Here is a 22,114-nt window from a genome sequence, read left to right as displayed (position 1 = left end):
GAATCTCAGAGGCTGGTTCTTTCTTTTTGTCGAAACGTTAGCTTTATAGAAATACTCAAGGATTTATAATATTTGGACAAAGGTCCAGTCATCAGGACAATAGTCCTACCAAAACATTAGTGCCTAGCACCTCAAGTTGGGATTCACCCATTCCTCATCTACAAGGATGTTTAGAGCATGCATGCTCAACTTGATACTGCCTACAAATCCTGATTCAACAAAAGAGAAAGAACACTTTTGGAACAATTTACTTATGTACTGTATATCCTTCACAAGAGGAACCATCTATTGGTTGCTGGTCCTTGTGTGTTTTATGCACTCTACCAGCTCCCTATCTTCCAGCTCCATTTTAATACCCGTCCAATCTTGACTGATTGCATTCAGTAGGGCTAGCCTCACCGCACCAGCTTGGTCTTGCTTTGTGTCTCCAGACATTTTTTCCCTTAATGCCCAGATTGCTTGTAGACTACCTATCGAGTCAGTAGCAGTGATTCCAATCCCCACCATTTGTTGCCTTCTGTCTTGATGAGTGTGGACCTTGATCATCAGTCTGGCTTGGTTCTCTCTTTGGCTTTGATCTTGCTCAACACATTGTAGTATTTCTGTTTCCTGGGTGTTCTTCCTTGTCTCTTTCCCTCTGTTGGCCTCATCAAATTCCATCCATTCCTTCACGGCTTTCTGTATTACCTTATGAGGTTCCTTTTCCTTATGTTCAAACTCCCTCTCATTTCTGGCCTTCCAAATCTGCCAGAGAATATTTATGGTGAGGTTCACTTGGTCCTCCCCTCCTCTCTCTTCTTGAGCTTCCATGATTGCAGTCCACCATTTGATGAAACAGTTCGATGTATGTTGTATTCCATCCCATTGTACTGGCGATAGCTTCCATACTTCCTTTACTTTGTTGCATTGGAGCAGCAGATGTTCTATTGTTTCTTCCTCTTCTCCACACCCTGCACATTTAGGATCTCCTTGCCTTGTTCGTCTATGAATGTCACCTCTCACTGGGAGACCTCCATGCAGACACTTCCATATAAATACTTTCATTTTTTGGCACACTTTCTGCTTCTATAGTGATTTCCAAACTCTCTTGATAGATCCTTCATAGCTTGGCCCAGCATTATCCCTCTTTCTTATACTCTCCAGCTCTTTTTCCTTCATCCATTTCTTATATCCAGATTGTGTAGTATATTGACCATTTTGAGAGTGTTCCCAGTAGTGACCATCTTCCTTCCCTGTAAAGCTTATAGGTATCCTCAGTATCCTTTCAGCATCTTGTTGGCTGAAAATTCTGAATATCAAGACAGCATTCCATCTGTTGTTGATGATAAGATCTGACACATGCTGTAGTTGACACCCCGGTGGCTTTGGTGTTGTTGGTTTCCCACTTTTGCTATCTGGAATCCAACAGTCTTCCCAGATTCGCGTTGCCTTGCCATTTCCTATCTTCCTCTTAACACCATTCTGTACTTCTTTTCTCATATCAGCTAAGCTTTGCCAAATCCAGGAGGCATTTTGAGGGACTTTACTGGTGAATAATGATTGCTTGGGGTAGTATTTTTCCTTCAGGACTCTACTGACTAACAGGTTTGGTTGTGTTAAAAACTTCGAAACTTGTTTACCCAGTAAAGCTTTATTGAACCCTTGCAAGTCTTTGAATCCCATGTCGCCCTTACTTCTTTTTTCTGTCATCTTTCTCCAGCCAATCCAATGCATCCTTTTCTTTCCTTATGTCCCCCCCACCAATAGTCTGCCATTTTAGCACTAATGTCTCTACACATCTTAGAGCTCAGTTTTGAAGCATAACATGGTGTAGGTTGGCATAGCCATAGCTACTGCTTTAAGCATGACTTCTTTCCCTGCCTGGCTTAACAGCTTATTTTTCCAGCTCTGCAGCTTCTTATCAATAGCATTCCGTATGTAACCAAACACCTGCTCTTTAGAGCTTGTTATAATCATAGGGAGGCCGAGGTATTGACCTTGTCCTATCTGCTGAATGGATCCCATTGAGTGACAGACTTCCTCTCTTATAGCTTGGGTTGTATTTTTACTAAAGAACACCGAAGATTTATCCATGTTGATAAGCTGACCAGTTGCCTTTTCATACACCTTGAGAATGTTCATTAACTTCCCAGCTTCCTGCCTATTAGCTCTGCAGAATACTAGAGAGTCATCAGCAAAAAACAAATGAGTTATTGCTGGTGCCCCTCTACTGATTTTAACACCTGTTAGCTGCTTCCCCATCTTAGCTTTCTGTAACAGATTAGACAACCCTTCTGAGCACATTAGAAACAGGTATGGGGAGAGAGGGTCACCTTGCCATATTCCTCTGGTTGGGGTTATGAACTCCTTCTGTTCACCATTTATGTTGAAAGAGTAGGTAACTGAGCTGATACAGGCTGTAATCCATCTTATCCACTTGGTGCAGAATCCCATTCTTTCCATTATCGCTTTCAAGAAGTCCCACTCCACCCTATCGTAGGCCTTTGACATGTCTAGTTTCACTGCCATCATCCCAACTCTCCCTTGTCTTTTGTTTTTCAAGAAATACAGAAATTCATGAGAAATGATGACATTATCTATGATTTGCCTACCTGGAACAAATACAGATTGGTTTTTGCTAATGCATTTAGAAAGGAAAGGTTTTAGTCTATTGACTAGAATTTTTGCAAGAGCTTTGTAGACCACTTGGTGTAGACACCAAATTTTTAAATAATTTTCATCCTATTTTTATTTTTGTTTTTAGTAATAATTCTTATCTATTTTTATTTGTTAATTTCATGATTTTGATTTTTAGACTTTTAACATTTGTATAGCATTTTAGATTATTATTATTATCTATTGTTTTATTTTAGTTTTTATTTTGCATTCGTTTTTGCCCTTTTAGCTGTTTATTTTTATTGTAAGACTTTTAGCATAAAAATTTGTCAAAAGAGAAAATTATTCATAAAAAATATGTTTTTTTTACTGTTTATTAATTGAAAAAGAGAGGAAAAATCATTAATCAAACACAGGAAAATCTGAGCCTTTTGTTTTATCTTTTATTCCTAGTTTTGTTCATCCGAGTTTGTTTGAATTGTTGTTTTTCTTTACTTAATATTATTTTTCATTTTTGTATTAAATTGTTATGTAAAAAAAAAAAAAACAGCTGCACATAAAATGATATCATTTTCACGGGAGATTTTTCTAGTTTTTCTTGGCTCCCAATGGATCGGATGGCTGAGGTTTTTGGTAGAAACCAACCCTTCATCCTCACCTTTAAAGTGAGGGTTTAGGGGTTATGGTTTCATATAAAGGGAAGAGAGAGCAGGAAAGAAAAGGGAAGGGCTGAGGAAAGGAAGTTGAGTGATGGCTGAAAAAGGATTTGGCGGCTGAAAATTTGGAGAGAAAAGGGAAGCTAGTCGATGGCTGAGAAAGAAAAAAAGAGATGAGAAAAGATAGAAAGGAAAGAGGGTGAGGGACTGGAAAAGAAAGAGGGAAGAACTGAGGGTTTCAGAAACAGCGGAAGGAAGGAGAGGAAACCGAGCTTCGGGGAAGGCAAGGCTGAGGAGTAGAGGGGCAAACGATCGCCACCACCGCACCACAATCCACCAGCATCGCCAATAACCGTCATCGGAAGAGCACGGTAACGGATCCTTACCCTTTTCTCCCCCTTAACCTTTGAAATGAGAAAAGTGCAACCTGTTTGTGTCTTTCCCTTGTCGGTAGTAAAAAAAAGTTTTTATCTTTCTTGAAGTTTATGCATGATTTCTGGTTTAGGTAAGGAAGTTTGTTGGGCCGACGAAAGTCTTAGGTTTTTTATTGAAATCAGTTTGTGGTATGATGTTTACGTGGGTTTCGTGGTACGATGTTTATCTGGATTGCATGGGTTTCATGTAAAGAGGGAACCAGGGTCTGATGTTTGCACGGGATAGGGAAGGAAATCAGATTCCGATGTTTATCGTTTTGTGTCAAACAATGTTTGTTTCCTCGCTGTTTTTAGGGTAGGATAACGATAACATGTGGAATTTTTGTCCAGATAATCTGATATGTTAAGGGAAAAACTAAAGTAGCTGCATCGATTCCTTACGTTGTTATGCTCTTATGTGAAATTTTTATGTCTAGAAGCCAGAACTTTATCTAGGTAAGGAGAAAGAAAGCTCCGCAATCTGTGAAATAATGTTGATAAATTGGATTTGCTGGGTAACTAAAGTCTTATCTTGCTGGAAAGGTTGAATTTTGTCGTTGTTTGATTAAGATGCAATGCGCGTGATTAGGAACTTAGAAACGAAAGCCATCAGTTGCTTTTATCTTGTTTGGTTTTGCTTGTCTTGGAAATCTGGCTTGGAGTTCTCAGTAGATGGTTATGGGCCATTAAAACGTTTGATGATCCTCTTGTTTGGTTTTTAGATTGCATGTGGCTGAACTGTGGGCATAAAAATCTGCTGCAATAGGCCTGAAGTTCTTAGCTTGTTGCAGCAGAAGAACAAATAACCTTCTTTTCCTTTTTTTGGTTTGCTGAAGTTCATGGAATGGCTTGAATTTTCTTTTGGTTTGCTGGTTGTTTGGTGGTAATCCCATACATTTGTTGGCGGTAATTTGAAGCAATATGGTGCGGCATAGCAGTAGACCACAACATGTCATTTGCTTCATGCCTGTCGTTGTATTTTGACACCTTAGCTGAAGTTTTGTGTTCTTAGACAGTGGCCTAGGTGTAGTTTCATTCTGAATGCAGACAGCCTTTCCTTCCTTTTTGGTTGCCGGTGTTTTGTCTGTTTGGAGTGTTTGATCTGCTTGCCCTTTGAATGGGATGTCGTGTGCGTGTTTGGGAACATAGGAGCAAAGGCCAATCAGTTTTCTTTGTCTTCCTTTCTTGGAAAGTTTGAATAGTCGAAGTTTAGCAAGTATCCAGACCATTTGATTGCATTTTGTGTTCAAAGGTTCATTAGATCTTTCCTCTCCCCTTTGTTTTAAGTCCTCGCATTCAATGCTTGAGTGAGTTGGGATTTTGTTTCAGCTAAATGAAGATAAGTTGCAGAAATAATGTTGCTTGGGGAAGTGGAATTGCAGAAACATAAGCTTCTTCGTAACTTTGCATAAACTCTGTCTGAAAGTTTTTCCAGAATTGCATATTTTCATTCTAAGTTTTGACTTGTTTGGATGAGTTTGATGTTTTATTGTTTAAGGCCGAGGTTTTGACGTCTGCTTGAGATTATATGCTAAAGGGAAGCTATACCAGGAAACTTAGAAAGTTGGTTTTTCTTTTTCTGCCGCAGCATGTGCTTCCCATTTGGTTATTTATTTGATTTTAATGGTTTGTTGTTCATGATTGGTTTGTGTTAATCAAGGTGTTTAGTTGTTCAAGGATGTTGAGTGATGTTTTTCACTGACTCTTGTTTGAAGTCTTGCATGAAGTCTGTGTTTGAAAGCTTGAAATTGCAGAAGAAAGCTTCCTAAGCTGCTGAACACCTTCTATTGCAGAAAACTTGTTTTTTCGTGGCTTTTGCATGTTTTTGCATGCAAAAATAGCTTTTAAAATTGCATTTTACTCCCCCTTAATTTCTAGCAATACTACAAAAGCCCAATTATGTTCCAATTTCTTGCAATTAGGTCCTAGAGTAATTGCAATTTCAATCATTATTTGACCCTTTCGTTGCTCTTGGACCCTTGAAGTTCCTAGAAATGTTTCACTTGGGCTTGAGTGCTTGGTTAATATTTGCAATTGGGTCCTTAGTAGTTTTTTCTATTTTTAGAAATTTGATTAATAATTTACCTTCTTGGAAATTATGCATTATTTGATTTCATTTAAGTTGCAATTGGGAGGGATTTGGTGATTTTGTTTATATTTTACTGTTTAATTGGTGCCTTGACCCTTTTATTGTTTTGAAGCTAATCTTTCTTTCGTTTGATTACTACTCAAGGGAGGTACACTCTATCTCTTATTTCAATTTTATTTGACCCTATGTGTACTTATGTGATTTATGTGTTTGATTGCATGCCTTTTGAATATTTTTATTTTATTTATTTATTTATTTGCTTTAGTCGTCTTAATTTCGTATATTTATTTTAGTTCATTTTGATTATTTAAAAGGCATTTAAATGCCAAGTTGTAATAGTCAGGTTTATTTTATTTATTTTCATTTCCCCCGTTAGATTGTAGTAGGGCCCCCTCAAAATGTAATAGATAGGGTTTTATTTGCTTTCTCTTTTGCTTGTGTGTTTTGCATGCCTCCATGCTATGTGTTACCGCTTTCTTAGGGTCTTGCATCTAGATATCATGCCTACGTGTTATGTGCTATATGTGATTTATGTGTTTACATGCTTTTATTAGGTCTTACATGATTTATTTGATTATAATTAATGAGTGATGTTATCACACTAGTCCAACGCTAGTTGTGATTCATTTTTCGATACCACACTAGTCCAACGCTAGTTGTGGTTTTCTTTATTCAATTTCTCACTAGTCCAACGCTAGTGAGAAAGTAAAAACATGGGTTAGTCAACGCTAGACCCTTAGGAGTCCTTCGCGCGTTAGATCATGATTGTGTGATAAAACCACTTCATCTCATGCATATCTTTACTTTCTAGGGTCTCTTTCACCATGTTGCATGACACTTTCCTTATATATGTATACCCCTTCCCCCATATTTTCCCTTATATGTATATTACTTGCCCCTTTTGTATGAAAACATGATATTAGACTTGCATTCCCATTTAGGTATTAGAACTAGGCTAGTACATTTGCATGTTTAGATTAAGGAAATTCCCCCCTTGGGTATGGGATATGGACGAGTTTGGCTTTCTAACCTTAGCACGCTCGTATTCCCTCTATTAAAGGGAACATTGAGACACGAACATTAGTCTCCCGCACCCGATATGATGCATTCCTTTAGGTCACGTATATTTATACAATTATTTTTATTTTTATTTTTATTTTCCTTTTCTTTTTTAGAGTCTCATATTTTTGCATTATTCGTGACCTCTCTAAAGAGTCCGCATTGAACATCACAATTAATGTGATTGGCACCAATTGAGTTTTGAAGAGAAATTTTGACCCCCCGATACCCTCCTAGGTCTAGAGTTTGCATTCATATAGTACGTCCAAATGTGATAAATTTTTAGGTTAAAATAAGAAATTTTTTTGACTAAATCGCCCAACTAGCCTTGGTTAGGTCGAAAAAGTGTCTTGAATTCTTATCCTTGCCTTCCCTTTTTTCAAATGTGACTCCCGAATCTTTTGCTTTGTTTTACGTAGATTAGGAGTCGTTTAAAAGGGGTTTTTCCTACTTCTTGTTTCTTTAAAAAATTCATTTTAGATGACTTGGTACACCTTAACTCTATACCAAGTGGCGACTCCGATTTTCATTCAAAAACCCTTTTTAAACTATAATTTGGGCCCAAATCGTCGCACTTTAAAACCCTCATTTAGGCCCATTTTGCTTTTAAAAATATTTTCAATCAAAAATTCACTTTTTAAACCATTTATTTTTCTTATAAAGAATGGGGCGCGATAGTTGGCGACTCCACTGAGGACTCAGAGAGTCCAAGCAAATTTGATTTAGTCAATCTTTTTCTTCTTTTAACCTTCTCATATATCGCATTTGGATGTTTAGGGTTGCATTTTTCTTTTTTAGGATTTTGCATTTCGCGCGTATCAACTCACTCACTCACCCATTTGGCGTACGATTGTTTTGATGGATGGATGGTTTATGTATGTGATTCCGTGCTTTGCATTGCATTTGGGTGGGGGATATTACCCTAGAGTCTCGCGTTGGTTCTTGATCCCTCCCCTCTAAACGAGCACTAGCATACGTGCATACGCTTTAATTTTTTACCCTTCATTTATTTTTCTTTTAGTGGCTTGTCATGCCACTCCACTCTATTAGGATTGTAGGCGACTCACTTGGACTTGTGATCGCGACACGATGTGTGCGTAGCTCGATCCGAGGGGTCACTCAATCTTCCATTTTAAGCTTTGGGTTCATAGCCTTTAGCTTTTAGTTGAAGGTTAAGAATTTTCGATAGATTCACTCATGACATGTAGCCGTGACACGATGTGTGCGTAGCAATATCTGGGGAATCGCTCGAACCACCGACAAAAGGACCTTGGGATTGATGACCCTTGGTTTCCAAGTTTGAAGGCTCGGGGACCTAAAAACCTATCAAGTCTAGATGTATTAGTGAGCCCCAGCCTCATGCATCCATGATAGTTTACCTAGGGTAGAGTCTGCCTTACCCTATTAGGGACACTATTCACGAGGGGAGGGATCCAACCCCTTTTTTTTTTTTTTTTTTTTTTGCTTTATCTCTTTATGTTATTTTGCTACAATGTGTTATGTGTATTTATCTCATTGAGCTAACTTTTCTTGATTTTTGTCTCTATTGCATTCATCAGCCCTAGGAAATAAGAGTCTTGGGATGGCACTCTCTAGGAGCCTACCCCGTTTGATGTGACACGTTTAAATTCAATGCTTCGCATTTGTAACATGAACACATTTCATTTTAGTTTCACCCTGGCAAATAAAGGGTCCCTTAGGTCATGTTTCATTTCAAATTGCATATTTTACTGCTTTAATAAACTGGCATCACGCATAAACCATAGAAAGGGAATGCCATTTAGGGGATCTCGTGTTAGGAATAAACCGCCCTGTGTCTCGGATATTTAATCCAAGGAGACTTGTACATTTATATTTTTGTACCATCCAAAGGGGTAATGCACAAGGTAAGGTAGGATCCAATCCTTTCCATGACCCTGGGGCGATCTTTGGTACATTAGAATATGAGCATCTAACAATCATTCTTTGGCCATTTTTAACATAATTGGTAAAAATCCCTTGCTTAAAGGACATTAACTTGAAGAAATTCGCAAATAATTTCTCATTATTGAGATGGTAAACTTATTGAGGCCAAAATTTGATTTTAGAAGGTTCATAGACTAATGCATCGCAATAATTTTTTGAACTACCAATGGATAGATTGATTTTTTTAAAATAAGATGTCAATTCCATTCAATCCATTGGACCATTTTATTCATCAATTTCATCCAGTCCATTTTATCAATTTGTTCATTTTTAGGGCAACCTAGTCGATTTTGAATTCATTTGACTAGTTTACCCATTTTAGGGCAATCTAGTCGATTTTGAATAGATCACTAATTTTATTCAATTCATTTGATTAGTTTAATTCATTTTTAGGGTTATCCATTCAATTTTGAATAAATAATCAAATTTCATTCAATGCATTTGACCATTTTACCCTTTTTAAGGTGATCCGGTCAATTTTTGAATAAATCATCAATTTCATCCAACCCAGTCGACTAATTAGGGTTTTAATGTCAAATTTCAGATTGAGAAACCTAGTTGTTTTTAAGAAGATCACCCATTACATTTTATTTGATTTGGATAAATTAGGGTTTTGATCTGTGTTAGGAAATTTCAAATTTTTTTCAATAACAAGCCCGTCAAAGTTAAATTAATTTATATAAATTCTTGTGCCAACCAAAACCAATCATTCATTCGGATTTGTCTTCATTTTGTTGGAGATCTCCCGCTGTTCAATTGGTCCAAAATTTCCAAATTACTTTCTAATCAAACATTACTAAGTTGGTCGGATCCATCAGGTATGGTATAGTGCCTATCTCAGAGGATTACATTATATTAGACTTACCCTTGGCACAAAAAGGGTTCCTCCCATAGGACATGCATCCGAATTTTTTGGATATTTACTAACTCTTGTTTTTTTTCTTTTCCTTTTCTTTATTGGAATAGCTAAGCGAGGGCTAAATCTAAAGGCAATTCCTTTCAAAAATTTTCAGGTAATATTTAAACATTGCTTCTCGTCGAAACCTCATCATAATACGATCCCGTAGTCAAGCCCAGAGGAGTCGTGTAAACATGAGTTCACAACCGGAACCATCGGATAGGTCTGTTACTACCGCTCAACCTGAGACTACGAGTTTAGGGGTTCAGCTAATCGAGATGCTTACTAAGTTTGATGAGATGGCTACTAAGATGGCGGCCCAAAAAAAATTGATTGATGAACTTATCAGCAGCGGAGTTCAACCCGAGCCCGTACCCGTCAGACAACCTGAGCAAGAACCATTTGTCATACTTTTGACTCCGGCTACCTTTACTCCATCTTTCGCTATTCCACCCGAAGCAACTTTCACCGATACCACCGCGAATTTGACATACACTTACCCTCCTAATCTTTCATTTCTTCCTATTCACACGCAAATTCCACCACCCCAAGTCACTTCAAATATACCACTTGAGTCACATACCTTTTATCACACTGCTGCTGAGCCATTCCTGTCAGACCATACTGTTCAAACCAAACCAGAGATGGGAGAATCTTCTGCTCCCATTGATATGAAGCTGCTCAAGCGCCTAGACCGTTTCGACGATTTTATGAGGAAAAGTCAAGGATTGAACAAGTAAGGAGTGCTGGACTATGATGAACTTTGTCTCTTCCCAAATGTGCAATTGCCTGTGGGGTTCAAGACCACACAGTTTAACAAGTACGATGGAACTGGCAATCCCAAAACGCACCTCCGTCTGTTTGCTAACAAGTTGGGAAGGCCCATAGATGACGAGAATCTACCTCTAAGGCTGTTCCCAGAAAGTCTAGAGGGGGATGCACTCGATTGGTATTCCAACTTAAAACCCGATGAAGTACAGACCTGGCTTGACTTGTCCAATGCTTTTGTGAGATAGTACGAGTATAACTGCGAGCTGGCCCAGACACGAGCCACGTTGGAGCGAACAAAGAGAAAATCCTCTGAGGACCACAAGACTTATGCCAAGAGATGGAGGAAAATAGCTACAAAAGTCGAGCCACCAATGACCGAGGACGAAATCATACAAACTTTCATTAAAGCACATGATCCGCCGTACTTTGAAGAAATTTTCCGCATGACTGGATGCTCGTTCGCCGCTATTGTCAATAAGCTTGAGGAGTACGATGACTTTGTAAGAGTTGGAAAGATTGTTAATGTCTCCGCCCTCAAATGGCAGTTTGATGCTTTGCAAGGACAAGGGAGTAATGGGAAAAAACTGCAATTCAAAAAGAAAGAGGGGGAAATCACCTTTATTTGGGACCGAAACCCCACACCGAGACCTAGATTTCAACACAGCCCAACATATTCATCACCTTATCCCTACTATCCAAATCCTCACCCTGTTTACAACACCAATATCAACCACCCCCGACCTCGCCCAAATTACGCCAATCTGCCTACAACCCCTTTCCAAACATTTCAACCAAATTTTCAACAAACTCGTCCTCGACCTCCTTACCATCAAAGATTTCTCCCACCAAATAGGCCCACATATAACTATCCCCAACCCGCTGAAACCTACAGCCAAAATCGTACCCGAACATTCACTAACATAGGCAGACCGTTGGACCAATTGTATGAGCAACTAAAGGCTGCCGGTAAAATAGGTGTGATTCCCCCTCCAACTTACCCTTATGGCATGCCTGCTGGATATGATCCACAGGCTATTTGTGCCTATCACTCGGGAGCACCTGGCCACCCAACCGCCGATTGTAAAGCACTTACGCACAAAGTCCAAGACATGATTGAGGCAGGGGAAATAGTGTTAAGGGGAAATGGTGAACAAGGACTGAGTATAAGTACAAACTTCTTTCCCAAACACAAGGACACCTTTGAGGCATCCACCTCCAAAGGCGAAATTTGAAAATCCTGAAGGAGTTTTGCACAATTTGGATGGCCGAGTATCTTCCCTCTCGAAGGGAATTTCGGTAAATCTATGGGTTGTCATTTATTAAAGTTCACGAAAACTATTTCTTGCATATGTGAATAGCTAAATGAAAGCATCTTTTGCAATTGAGTTTTTGTCTTGTTTCCACTTTGATTTGGAGTTTCATGAAATGCACAATTTGTTTTATTTGTTTATTTGATTATTGTCCTGATTTTTTTTTAATTCTTTTAGATGGCCAAAGATGAAATTATTTGACCCTTTGAATATCACTGTTCTGGATTCCGATGATGCCATACATTGAAAAATCCCTTCATTAAGAAATCTCTTCATTGAAAAATCTCTTCATTGAGAAAGCTCTTCATTGAAAAATCTCTTCATTGAGAAAGCTCTTCATTGAAAAATCCCTTCATTAAGAAATCCCTTCATTGAAAAATTCCTTTATTAAGAAAGCCCTTCATTGAGAAATCCCTTCATTGCGTATTCTAATGGGAACCAAGTTGAAAGAAGCTGATCAGTTAAAGCAGCGTCATGAACAATTGGCCCTGATTGATGAAAAGCGTCTGAATGCTATGGCCAATGTTATCAGAAACGCATGGCCCGAGCCTACAACAAGAAAGGTCCACTGGCAATCTTTTGAAGAAAGGGACAAAGTGCTAAAGCAAATGTTCCCAATGCAAGATGAAGCCAAGAGTAAATTAACAAGGGCCATTCGTTGTTCAAAAAGTATTACCTGGCGGGGCACTCATTTTGACAGAGATGGATGGGCAGACATTCCCTCAACCTATCAACTCAGACATGTGTAAGAAGTTCTTTATTTTTGATTATGCGATTTTCTTTTGGAAATCATGCAAGGGACGAGACAAAAGTCAGGCCATCTTCCTTTCCAATCAGAATATTTCACCCCTAGTCATCCCCTTTGAGCTATCAAAACAATAATTTTTGTTTGGCAGCCCCTGAGAATTGCAAACCCCACATTGGGGGCAAATTTATTCTGAGAAGAGAGATGATCAAGAGGAAAAGAAGAAGGAAAACTCCACATTGGGACAAATTTATTTGAAAAAAGAGATGATCAAAAGGAAAATAAAAAATCTCACACTGGGGCAAATTTAGTTTTAAAGGAAAATGCAAAAGTGAGGAAATGCAATGCAAAATGCAAAGAGAGAAATCCAATCAAATTGGGGCAAATTTTCCTCGGTTTCGTTCAAAATTTGAGATAATTTCAAAATGATGCAATCTCAGGTTATTTCATACCTCTCATCAAAATTTTTTTTTTTCAAGCCTTAACTTTTCTTGGAAAACACCCCACCTGACCTCATTACAAAAGGCCAATGTCCTGGCTTTCGTCACTTGCTGTATTTCTATTGGGAAGTTTGTTAATCAACTGGCAAGTGATGTCCATAATGCCTTCGCCTAAGTTTATAAGGGAAACGCATTTTACTGATGCCAGCAATCTTCAACACACGAGTCAATCCGAAAGAGCACCTCGAAAAGAAAAGAAAAGAAAAAGGAAAAAGAGAAAAAGAAAGAAAGGCAAAACAAAAACAAAAGGATGGGGGCAACCTTGGTGAAAACTCGAAAGGGCGCCGAGATAGGGTTCTGCAACAAGCAAGTGCGAGGAGGAATAGCTGGTGATTTGGTTCATTTTGCATTTCTCTTCGTTTCGTAATACTTCTACCAGTGTTTAATTCCGGAACAAAGATGTCCAGGGATTCGAATATGACATCTGTTGGCCAAAAACTGTGTCACTTTGTAAAAAAAAAAAATATATTCTTTTGCAAATACATTCTTATGAAACTCATTTTTTCTCAATTGCCTGTATTCATGGCATTTTGTAGGATTAGATACAGTTGGTTGTGTTTGCATTCTTTTGCATATTCATTCCTGCGTGACATGTGAAGTTACCTTGCATACATCATTTTTGGTCTTGAATTTTGGTGAATAACAATCCCCGTGGTTTATTCGAAACATACTTCGATTCAGTCGTCTCTTGAAAATGGTTGAGATTCAGCAAGGCCGGCTACGCAGGTTTCGTAATATGGCAAAATGTATACCTGGTCAGTCTGGGAAAAGCAGAAAAGTTTTGGAGTGACAAATCCAACTAAGTCAGATGCCGCAGCAAAAGTTGACGAAGGCATCAAAAAACTCATGTTTACACGATTCTCAAACGGAAACGGATCAAATGATGATGGCACTTTCTCTGTTCTTTCTCTTTTGCAGGAAAATTTCGTGCATGGATGAAAACAATAACACCTCGTACTGGAGCCGGTATCGGAGAGAATTTTCTAGCAGAACAAAGGCGGATCGAATTGTTGCAAGCAAATTTACTCAAAAGGTGCAACAACATGGCAATGCAGAATCAACTATAGGCTCAGATGCAAAGACTTAACCTCTACTGGGGCAAAACTTTGAGATCTTTTTCAGGTAAGTACATTGGAATGTTCCGTTTAAATTTTGTGTCGGGTTAGTCCCATGATTTTAAATTTTGTTCGGGTCAGTCCCATGATTTAAATTTTTGTTCGGGTCAGTCCCATGTTCAATTTCTCATTCGGGTCGGTCCCATGATTAATTTCTTGTTCGAGTCAGTTCTATGATTTTAAATTTTGTTCGGGTCAGTCCCATGATTTTAAATTCTGTTCGGGTCAGTCCCATGATTTTAAATTCTGTTCGGGTCAGTCCCATGATTTAAATTTTTGTTCGGGTCAGTCCCATGGTTTAAATTTTATTCGGGTCAGTCCCATGATTAAATTTTTTGTTCGGGTCAGTCCCATGATTTAAATTGTCGTTCGGGTCAGTCCCATCTTTAAACTCTCGTTCGGGTCAGTCCTACGATTAAAATTTGCTCGGACCAGTCCCAATTTTAAATTTTCTATTTCGGGTCAGTCCCGATTAGGGTTGCAAACGAGTCGAGTCGAGTCGAACTTTGAGCTAATCGAGTCGAGCCTCGACTAAATTTTAGCAAGCTCGAGCTCGAGCTCGAGCTCGATGAGCCGGCAATTTTCAAGCTCGAGCTCGAAAAAAATAAAAAATAATTATTTTATTTTTTAAAAAATAAATAAAATAATATTTTTTTCTTAATAAATAATAAAATATTAAGAATATATACGTAATTTTACTATGAAAATAAAAAATAAAAAAATAAATATAATATACGTAACTTTATTATTAAATAAAAATAAAAAAAATATATATATATATATACTCAAGCTCGCGAACCGACTCGCGAGCTAACGAGCTTAATATTCTGAGCTCGAGTTTGAGCTCGAGCCGGCTCGAATCGCGAACGGCTCGATTCGTTTGCAGCCCTAGTCCCGATTTTAAGTTTCCTGCCTTGGGTCAGTTCCGATTTCAAATTCCTGTCTCGGGTCAGTCCCGATTTTAAATTTCCTGTTTCGGGTCTGTCCCTAATTTAAGTTTCCTGTTTCGGGTCAGTCCCGATTTTAAATTTCTGTTCGAGTCAGTCCCAATTTTAAATTTCCTATTTCGGGTCAGTCCCGATTTTAAACTCCTGTTTCGGGCCAGTCCCGATTTTAAATTCCCTGTTCGGGTCAGTCTCGATTTTAAATTTCCGTTTGGGTCAGTCCCGTTTAAATTTCCTGTTCGGGTCAGTCCCGTTTTAAATTTCAGTTCGGGTCAGTTCCGTTTAAATTTCCTGTTCGGGTCAGTCTCGTTTTAAGTTTCTTGTTCAGGTCAGTCCCATTTTTAATTTCTTGTTCGGGTCAGTCCCGTTTTAAATTTTTTGTTCGGGTTAGTCCCGTTTAAATTTCCTGTTTGGGTCAGTCCATTTTAAATTTCTCGTCCGAGTTAGTCTCATTAAAAGGGGTCAGTCCTCATTTCAAAAACGGCAGTCGTCCGACTAGTTCGCAGCCGAATAACGCAGGTGAGTATTTGGTGTCTACTTCTTTGTCTCAAGTTTTTCCAAAACTCAGACAAAAAGGGGCAAACTGTAGACACCAAATTTTTTGATTTTACGTAGTCTTTTAGCTTGATTATTTCTTGATTTTGGGTCATGATTGTGGCTTAATAATTTTAGTTGATTTGTTTATCTTGTTGGGTTTAGTGAAACAAGTGTTTTGGATTAAGAGGTTATTTTGTTTGGGTTTAAGGAAGTGGTTTAGTTTATTTTGCTGAATTTTTGACTTGGGCTTAGGAAGATAGAGCCCAACATTTTTGGTTGGGTTTTTAGGATTGAGTTTGTGATTAATTTAGTTGGATTCAATTGGTAAGAACAATTAGGCTAGCCGTCTGTTTTGCTTGGGTTTCGATTGGGCTAGGGAAGGTTTTGGCCCAAACAAATAAATAAAATGGCCCAATGGCCTGTTTTCCTAAGAATCTGGTAACTGAATTAGCAAATCAGTCCCTAGATTTTCATTAATTATATTATGGCCCTAAAAACATTTGATCTCTTTCAATTGGGTCCCTGGTTTAATTGCAAATAGGCCCCTAAACTTTATTTTCCTTATAATTTGACCCCAAAGCTTTATTAATTTTTGTAATCAAGTTCTTCATTGATTTAATTTCTTGAATATAGGTTGTTTAAATGATTTTAATGGATTCAACTTCACGATTATTTGTTAATTAAAGTGATGCCTTGACCCTTTCTTTGTTTTTGGAGGGTAAATAAGTGATTTCATTTCATTAGAGCTCCAACTTTAAGGGAGGTAATCTCTATCTCCTTGATTTTATTTTCCAACGTGCTCCTATGTGCTTTATCGTGAATTTTGCATGCGTTATTGCGTGCTTGTTTACTTTATTTTTATTGGTTGTTCTTTAACTTCATTTTTTCTAATGTAATTATTTGGAGGCACTTGAATGCCAAATTTGTAATAGTTAGGTATTTATTTTATTCCTTTTCCCCCTCTTAGATTGTAGTAGGGCCTCCCCAATGTAATAGATAGGGCTTTTATTTGTTTGTTTGTTTCATTTTGCTTGCATGTTTGTCTGCCTATGTGTTTAATCGCTTTCTTAGGGTCTTGCATCTAGATATCATGCCTATGTGCTATGTGCTTCATGTGATTTATGTGTTTATTTGCTTTATTATGCTTTATCTGATTTATTAGACCATAATAAATACGTGTCGTCGCCACACTAGTCCAATGCTAGTTGTGGTACCTTTTCTCAAATTCTCACTAGTCCAACGCTAGTTGAGACCCTCTTTTCCGATTCCTCACTAGTCCAATGCTAGTGAGGAAGTAGAAATAAGGGCTAGTCCAACGCTAGACCCTTAGGACCCCTTCGCACGTTAGATCATGATTGTATGATAAAATCACGTCATCTCATGCATATTTTTCGTTTTTTAGGGTCTTTTATCATTTTGTATGATATTCCCCTTATACGTATATCCCCTATCCCATATTTTTCCTTATATGTATATTCCTTACCCCTATGTGTGATACATAACATTAGATTTGCATTTCATTTAAGAATTAGAATTTGGATAGTGCATTTGCTTGATTAGATTAGGGAATAACCCCTTGGATATGGGATATGGACGAGTTTGGCTTTTCTAGCTTTAGCACGCTCGTATTCCCTCTATTAAAGGGAAAATTGAGTCACGAACATTAGTCCCCCGTACCCGACATGATGCACTCCTTTAAGACATGTATATTTATATAATTATTTTATTCCTTTTTCTTTTCTTAGAGTCTCGTATTTTTGCATTATTCGTGACCTCTGCAAAGAGTCGCTATTGGGCGTCACAATTAATGTGATTGGTACCAATTAACTTCGAAGGGATATTTTGACCCCCCGATACCCTCCTAGGTCTAGGGTTGCATTCATATAGTACGTCCAAATGTGATAAATCTTTTGGTTAAAATAAGAAAATCCTTGACTAAATCACACAACTAGCCTTGGCTAGGTCGAAAGGGTGCCTCAGATTTTTATCCTTGCCTTCCCTTTCTTCAAATGTGACTCCCGAACTTTTTTCTTTGATTTACGTAGATTTGGAGTCGTTTAAAAGGGGTTTTTTCTACTTTTTCCTTTGAAAACTCATTTTTGGTGACTTAGTACACCTTAACTCAATACCAAGTGGCGACTCCGATTTTTATTTCAAAACCCTTTTTAAACTTATTTTGGGTCAAAATCGTCGCATTTCAAAGTCCCATTTAGGCCCATTTCATTTTCTTTACTCATTTTCTTTTAAATAAAAAAAATCATTTTTCAAATCAAATTGAAATTCACTTTTTAAACCATTCATTTATTTTATAAAAAAATGGGGCGCGACACTTGGCATAAACTTATAGGCCTGAACTGTTTGATCTCTATAGGGCAATCTACTTTTGGAATCAAGGAGATGACTGTGTGGTTAATGGCTTTAAGAATAACATTATTATGAAAGAATCCTTGAATTGCACTTACCAAGTCCTTCTTAATTATGCTTCAGAATTTTTGAAAGAATAGCGGAGACATGCCATCACTTCCAGGAGCCTTATTAGGTTCCATAGAGAAGAAGGCAGTCTTGATTTCATCTTCCTCAACTTCTTTGATCAGATCTCTATTCATTTGCTCAGTTATAGATACAGAGATCCCCTCTAAGATGTCATCAAGCTCCTCCGACCCTGAACTCTTAAACAACTCTCCATAATAGTCAGCAACTTCCTTTCCCAACTCTTCATCAGTAACAGTCCAATCCCCACTAGATTTTTTCAACTTCTGGATTCTATTTCTTCTTCTCCTTCCTTTGACTGTTGCATGAAAAAATTGGGTGTTTTTATCCCCCTCTTTTAGCCATCTTAATCTGGATTTCTGATTCCAATAGGCCTCTTCATTATCATAAGCCACTTTCAATTGTTCTTTCATTTCCTAATCCTTGGCCTTTTGTTTTCAGTCTCTGATGCCTTAATTGCCTCAATCTGGTCTTTGCACCAATTAATTCTTTCTAGTGAGTTCCCTTTCTTTTTGTTGCTCCATTTAAGAAGCTCAATCCTACAGTTCTTGATTTTCTCCTTCACCTTGAACCATTTAGTTCCCTCGCACTGGACATCCCAAGCCTTCTTTACCACCTCCACAATATCATCATGTTGTAACCATCTTTTATCAAACTGGAATCTTTTTTTCCATCTCTTTCTTTTCTTCTCAGTTTCAAGTAACAACATGCTATGGTCAGAGGCAATCGAATCAATGTGTGTGCACCTTGCATCCTCATAGCATTGAGACCATTTCATGGAACATAGGCCTCTGTCCAGTCGCTCTTTGATTTCTCCATTCCCATACCAGTTGTTGCTCCATGTCCACGGCTTTCCTATATACCCAACATCCAGCAGCTGATTCTCATTTATGAACTTTCGAAAGTCATGAAAACTTCTATTATCTCTCCTCCTTCCACACCATTTTTCATCATTTGAGGTGATATCATTGAAGTCACCTATAATAATCCATTTATCCCCCCACCCAACTTTCCTTCTATCAAGACTTCCCACTGACCTCGCCTCACTTGACTATCACAGCTTGCGTAGATTCCAATCAACCACTAACTTTCCTTTTTCTATTCATCTTCCACCTTCACCTCAATTGTAAAGGCCGTACCTTGTACTTTCAAAATATTGGCTTTATTATTCCATAGGAGAGCCATCCCACCACTCCTATTCATAGCCTCTATTACAAAACTATTATCAAAGTTCAATTTTTTTTTTACTTTTTCCATATAACTCTTCCTGTTTTTTGTTTCACATAGGAAAATGTTACTAGGGGAGAGGAGTCTATTTTCCTCCTTCAGATGGGGAACTGTCAAGGGGCTCCCTGCACCTTGACAGTTCCACACCAGAACTCTCATTGAGGGTTGAGAGACCAAGATGGGCTGGTCTCTTCCCCCCTCAATATCTGATCTATGTGTTCCATCTCACCAGACACTTTGTTTCATTTTACAGTCTGCTCATTATGCTCCATATCCAGCATTTCCTCATCAATTATTTGCAGCTTCCTTTTAGTATTACCCCCTTTTTTGGTTTCCCTATTCTGAATATCACTTAGAGGTTGCCTACCTCTGTCACTCATTTATTCCAAAGTCTTACTTTCCTCACCCTGCTGACTCTATTTTCCTTATTCTGGCTATGTTCTTCCTCATCCACCAGCATGTCCATTGTTTTATCTTCCCTTTCTCCCATTCTCCTATCCAGGTTCCTATTACCAAGCTCTCCTAATGCTACCAGAGACCCTACTGCTTGAACCATTCTCCCCATCTCACACTCTGTTAAGGCAGATTCCAGATTACTCACTTTATTTATCCTTTCGGCCCCTTCTTTGTGCATTTCTATCACCTGAGCATCCAGGAGCTCCTCATCTCCCTCATTTGGTTCCTGTACCCTGTCTACCAGCCTTACATTATGATCCTCTACTGTGAATGCATTCTTGGTCAATGCCATGCTTTTAACACTCTCTGTTCTGGAAGGGTTGGTTCCCTGTTCTTCTTTTTTACCATTGCTCTTCTTGATCCATTCCCCATTTTGAAACCCCCAAACCTGCCTATCCGGATTATATGAACTGGGATTACTCTTCTGTTGTGGTGATCCTCTCCCATTTTGTGCACGTAGCCAGAGACCATATTGGTTCTCATGTTGTCCCTTCTTAATGCTCACTTTGTTCTTATATTTCTTCTCACTGTGACCAACAATTCCACACTTGTAGCAGAAATCAGGTACTCTTTCATACCTAAAATTAATCCATTTTAGCACTCCATTCATCTTGACTGTTGTTCCAAGTAGTAATGGTTGGGTCATGTTTGCCCACACTAGCATCTTCAAGTGCTTTCCTTCCTTTCCTCCTGTGTGGGAAATTAGAACTTCCTTCACTTCTTTAAACATTTTCCCTATCTTTCTCCCAGCCTCTTTCGAGATCCAGTGGATTGGCAAATTCCATACTTGAACCCATAGAGGGGCAAATCTAAATGCCTCAGTATTTTCCTCAATTCCAGCCTCCCATCTATTCAGCACTAGAATCTGACTGTCTATCAACCATGGTCCCCCGTTTAGTATTCTCAGTTTGTTCTCCTCTTCTGGAATGAAGAACTGAAATAAGTTAGGACCTAGCTCCGCTACTTCCAGATTCTTTGGGTAACCCCAAGCTGCAGTCACGAAGTTCTTTACTCCTATGAAATTTGCAACTTTTTCTCCTCTAATCTTCCCAATGATGCTTTTTCACACTCAGTTATCCCCGAATTTATGTCATCCATATCCAACCATGTTCCGTTCTGCTCTAGATTAGATAAAGCAAACTTCTTTAAAACTTCCTCCAGTTCATTAGCCATGGTGCCCAGTAAATCTTAGTGGGATACCTCTATTTATGTAAAAGAGCAAATGCTAGAGCCTGACAAAAATAGTGGGAAGAGAAAGTCCGACTACTATCTTCTCTAGGTAAGTGCACTACCGGATAGGCAAAAAGACAAAAAGAAAACCACCTACTTATGCAAATGCAGATGCAGAAGACATAAAAGACCTAAAAAAGCAGTTAATGGCAGTGAAACCTGGCATTTTAGGGCTTCGTGGAGTTAATGCTGTGAGATTAAGAGTAATTGCTGCTATTGTAGTCCATCAAACCGGCTTTAAGTGCTTTCTGATCTCTAAGGCTTGCTTTGAGTGTTCATAAATGTCACCCCTTTAATTTACCTTTGCTCCTTCATGACCTTCCAGCTTCCCTATTTCCACTATGGAATTGTTGTTAGAGATCTGGTGTTTGATATTCAGTGTTCAGAAATGGTGTTGTGTAGTATTCAGCATTTTTCGTTTCTTGAAAGGGATGCGAATGCAATTTCGGCGGGCTTTTCACTTTGAAAATTCCAATCTCCCACACAGAGGAGAGAAAGCTCTCAGGTTAGAAAGAGATAGCTCTCAGGTTAGAGAGAAACTGCCTAACGTCTTATTAGAGGCTGGTTCACATTGTGTGAATTCTGTCAAATTTTTAAAATTGGCCAAAAACCAACCCCGAAAACTGCCTTAGTGTTAAAAGAGCAACTTTGAGCCAATTTTTGGATACCTTCCATTTGAAATCCTGGAAAGGTGTCTTCTAGGAACTTTTAGTACTTTGGAAAAAGATTCCAACGGTACCTAATTTTCCAATTTTGGACTTGTAAAGAGTGAGATGCGATTTTTCAAAGATCTCATATCAAAACTGAAATTTTCAAAACTTAAGGAAATGGAGTTTTTCGAATTCTCCTTTTTCCCTCGATATCATTTGAACGTTTTATACTTAATTTCGAAGATGAAAACTCGATTTCTCTTGTACTTTAAAATCTCGCTTTTAATCTCGCTTTTGAGACTTAATTCGCGAGTAATTTAAGCTCATTTTAGTAAAATTTTCTAGGATTGTACAAGCGTGCAATCTTTCTTGATAATTGGGGTTTATAAGTGATTGTTCACTATTAATTGCTTAGGCTCGCACGAGAACCTTCAAGAGGATCCTACGGTGGACGCTTGAATTTC

The 22,114-nt window shown here is 38.3% G+C and overlaps 2 protein-coding genes across 2 annotated transcripts; both read right to left on the bottom strand.

Annotated features, from left to right (window-relative positions):
- Nucleotides 1-285: 285 nt before the first annotated feature.
- LOC113760054 lies at nucleotides 286-1,044 on the bottom strand. The gene has a single exon (XM_027302628.1). It carries the CDS (start codon nucleotides 1,042-1,044, stop codon nucleotides 286-288), a length of 759 nt encoding a protein of 252 aa, XP_027158429.1.
- A 17,452-nt stretch (nucleotides 1,045-18,496) lies between these two features.
- LOC113760053 lies at nucleotides 18,497-20,943 on the bottom strand. The gene is made up of 3 exons (XM_027302627.1): nucleotides 20,876-20,943; nucleotides 19,712-20,828; nucleotides 18,497-19,138 (listed from the first exon to the last, which is right to left on the bottom strand). Exons 1-3 carry the CDS (start codon nucleotides 20,941-20,943, stop codon nucleotides 18,497-18,499), a joined length of 1,827 nt encoding a protein of 608 aa, XP_027158428.1.
- Nucleotides 20,944-22,114: the final 1,171 nt, after the last annotated feature.

The sequence above is a fragment of the Coffea eugenioides genome, chromosome 2 (genome assembly GCF_003713205.1).
Source record: "Coffea eugenioides isolate CCC68of chromosome 2, Ceug_1.0, whole genome shotgun sequence".
NCBI lineage: Eukaryota > Viridiplantae > Streptophyta > Magnoliopsida > Gentianales > Rubiaceae > Coffea > Coffea eugenioides.
Note: the sequence above shows the minus strand (reverse complement) of the source record. Positions and strands in the feature narration are given on the sequence as shown.

Excerpts from the sequence above, each read along its gene's own strand:
- LOC113760054 (XM_027302628.1), bottom strand. The coding sequence starts at position 1,044 with ATGAAAGTATTTATATGGAAGTGTCTGCATGGAGGTCTCCCAGTGAGA.
- LOC113760053 (XM_027302627.1), bottom strand. The coding sequence starts at position 20,943 with ATGGCTAATGAACTGGAGGAAGTTTTAAAGAAGTTTGCTTTATCTAAT. Across the intron at positions 20,829-20,875 it reads CTAGAGCAGAACGGAACATG|CATCATTGGGAAGATTAGAG; the intron begins GTTGGATATGGA and ends AGTGTGAAAAAG. Across the intron at positions 19,139-19,711 it reads GAGTCAGCAGGGTGAGGAAA|TCAAGTGAGGCGAGGTCAGT; the intron begins GTAAGACTTTGG and ends AAGCTGTGATAG.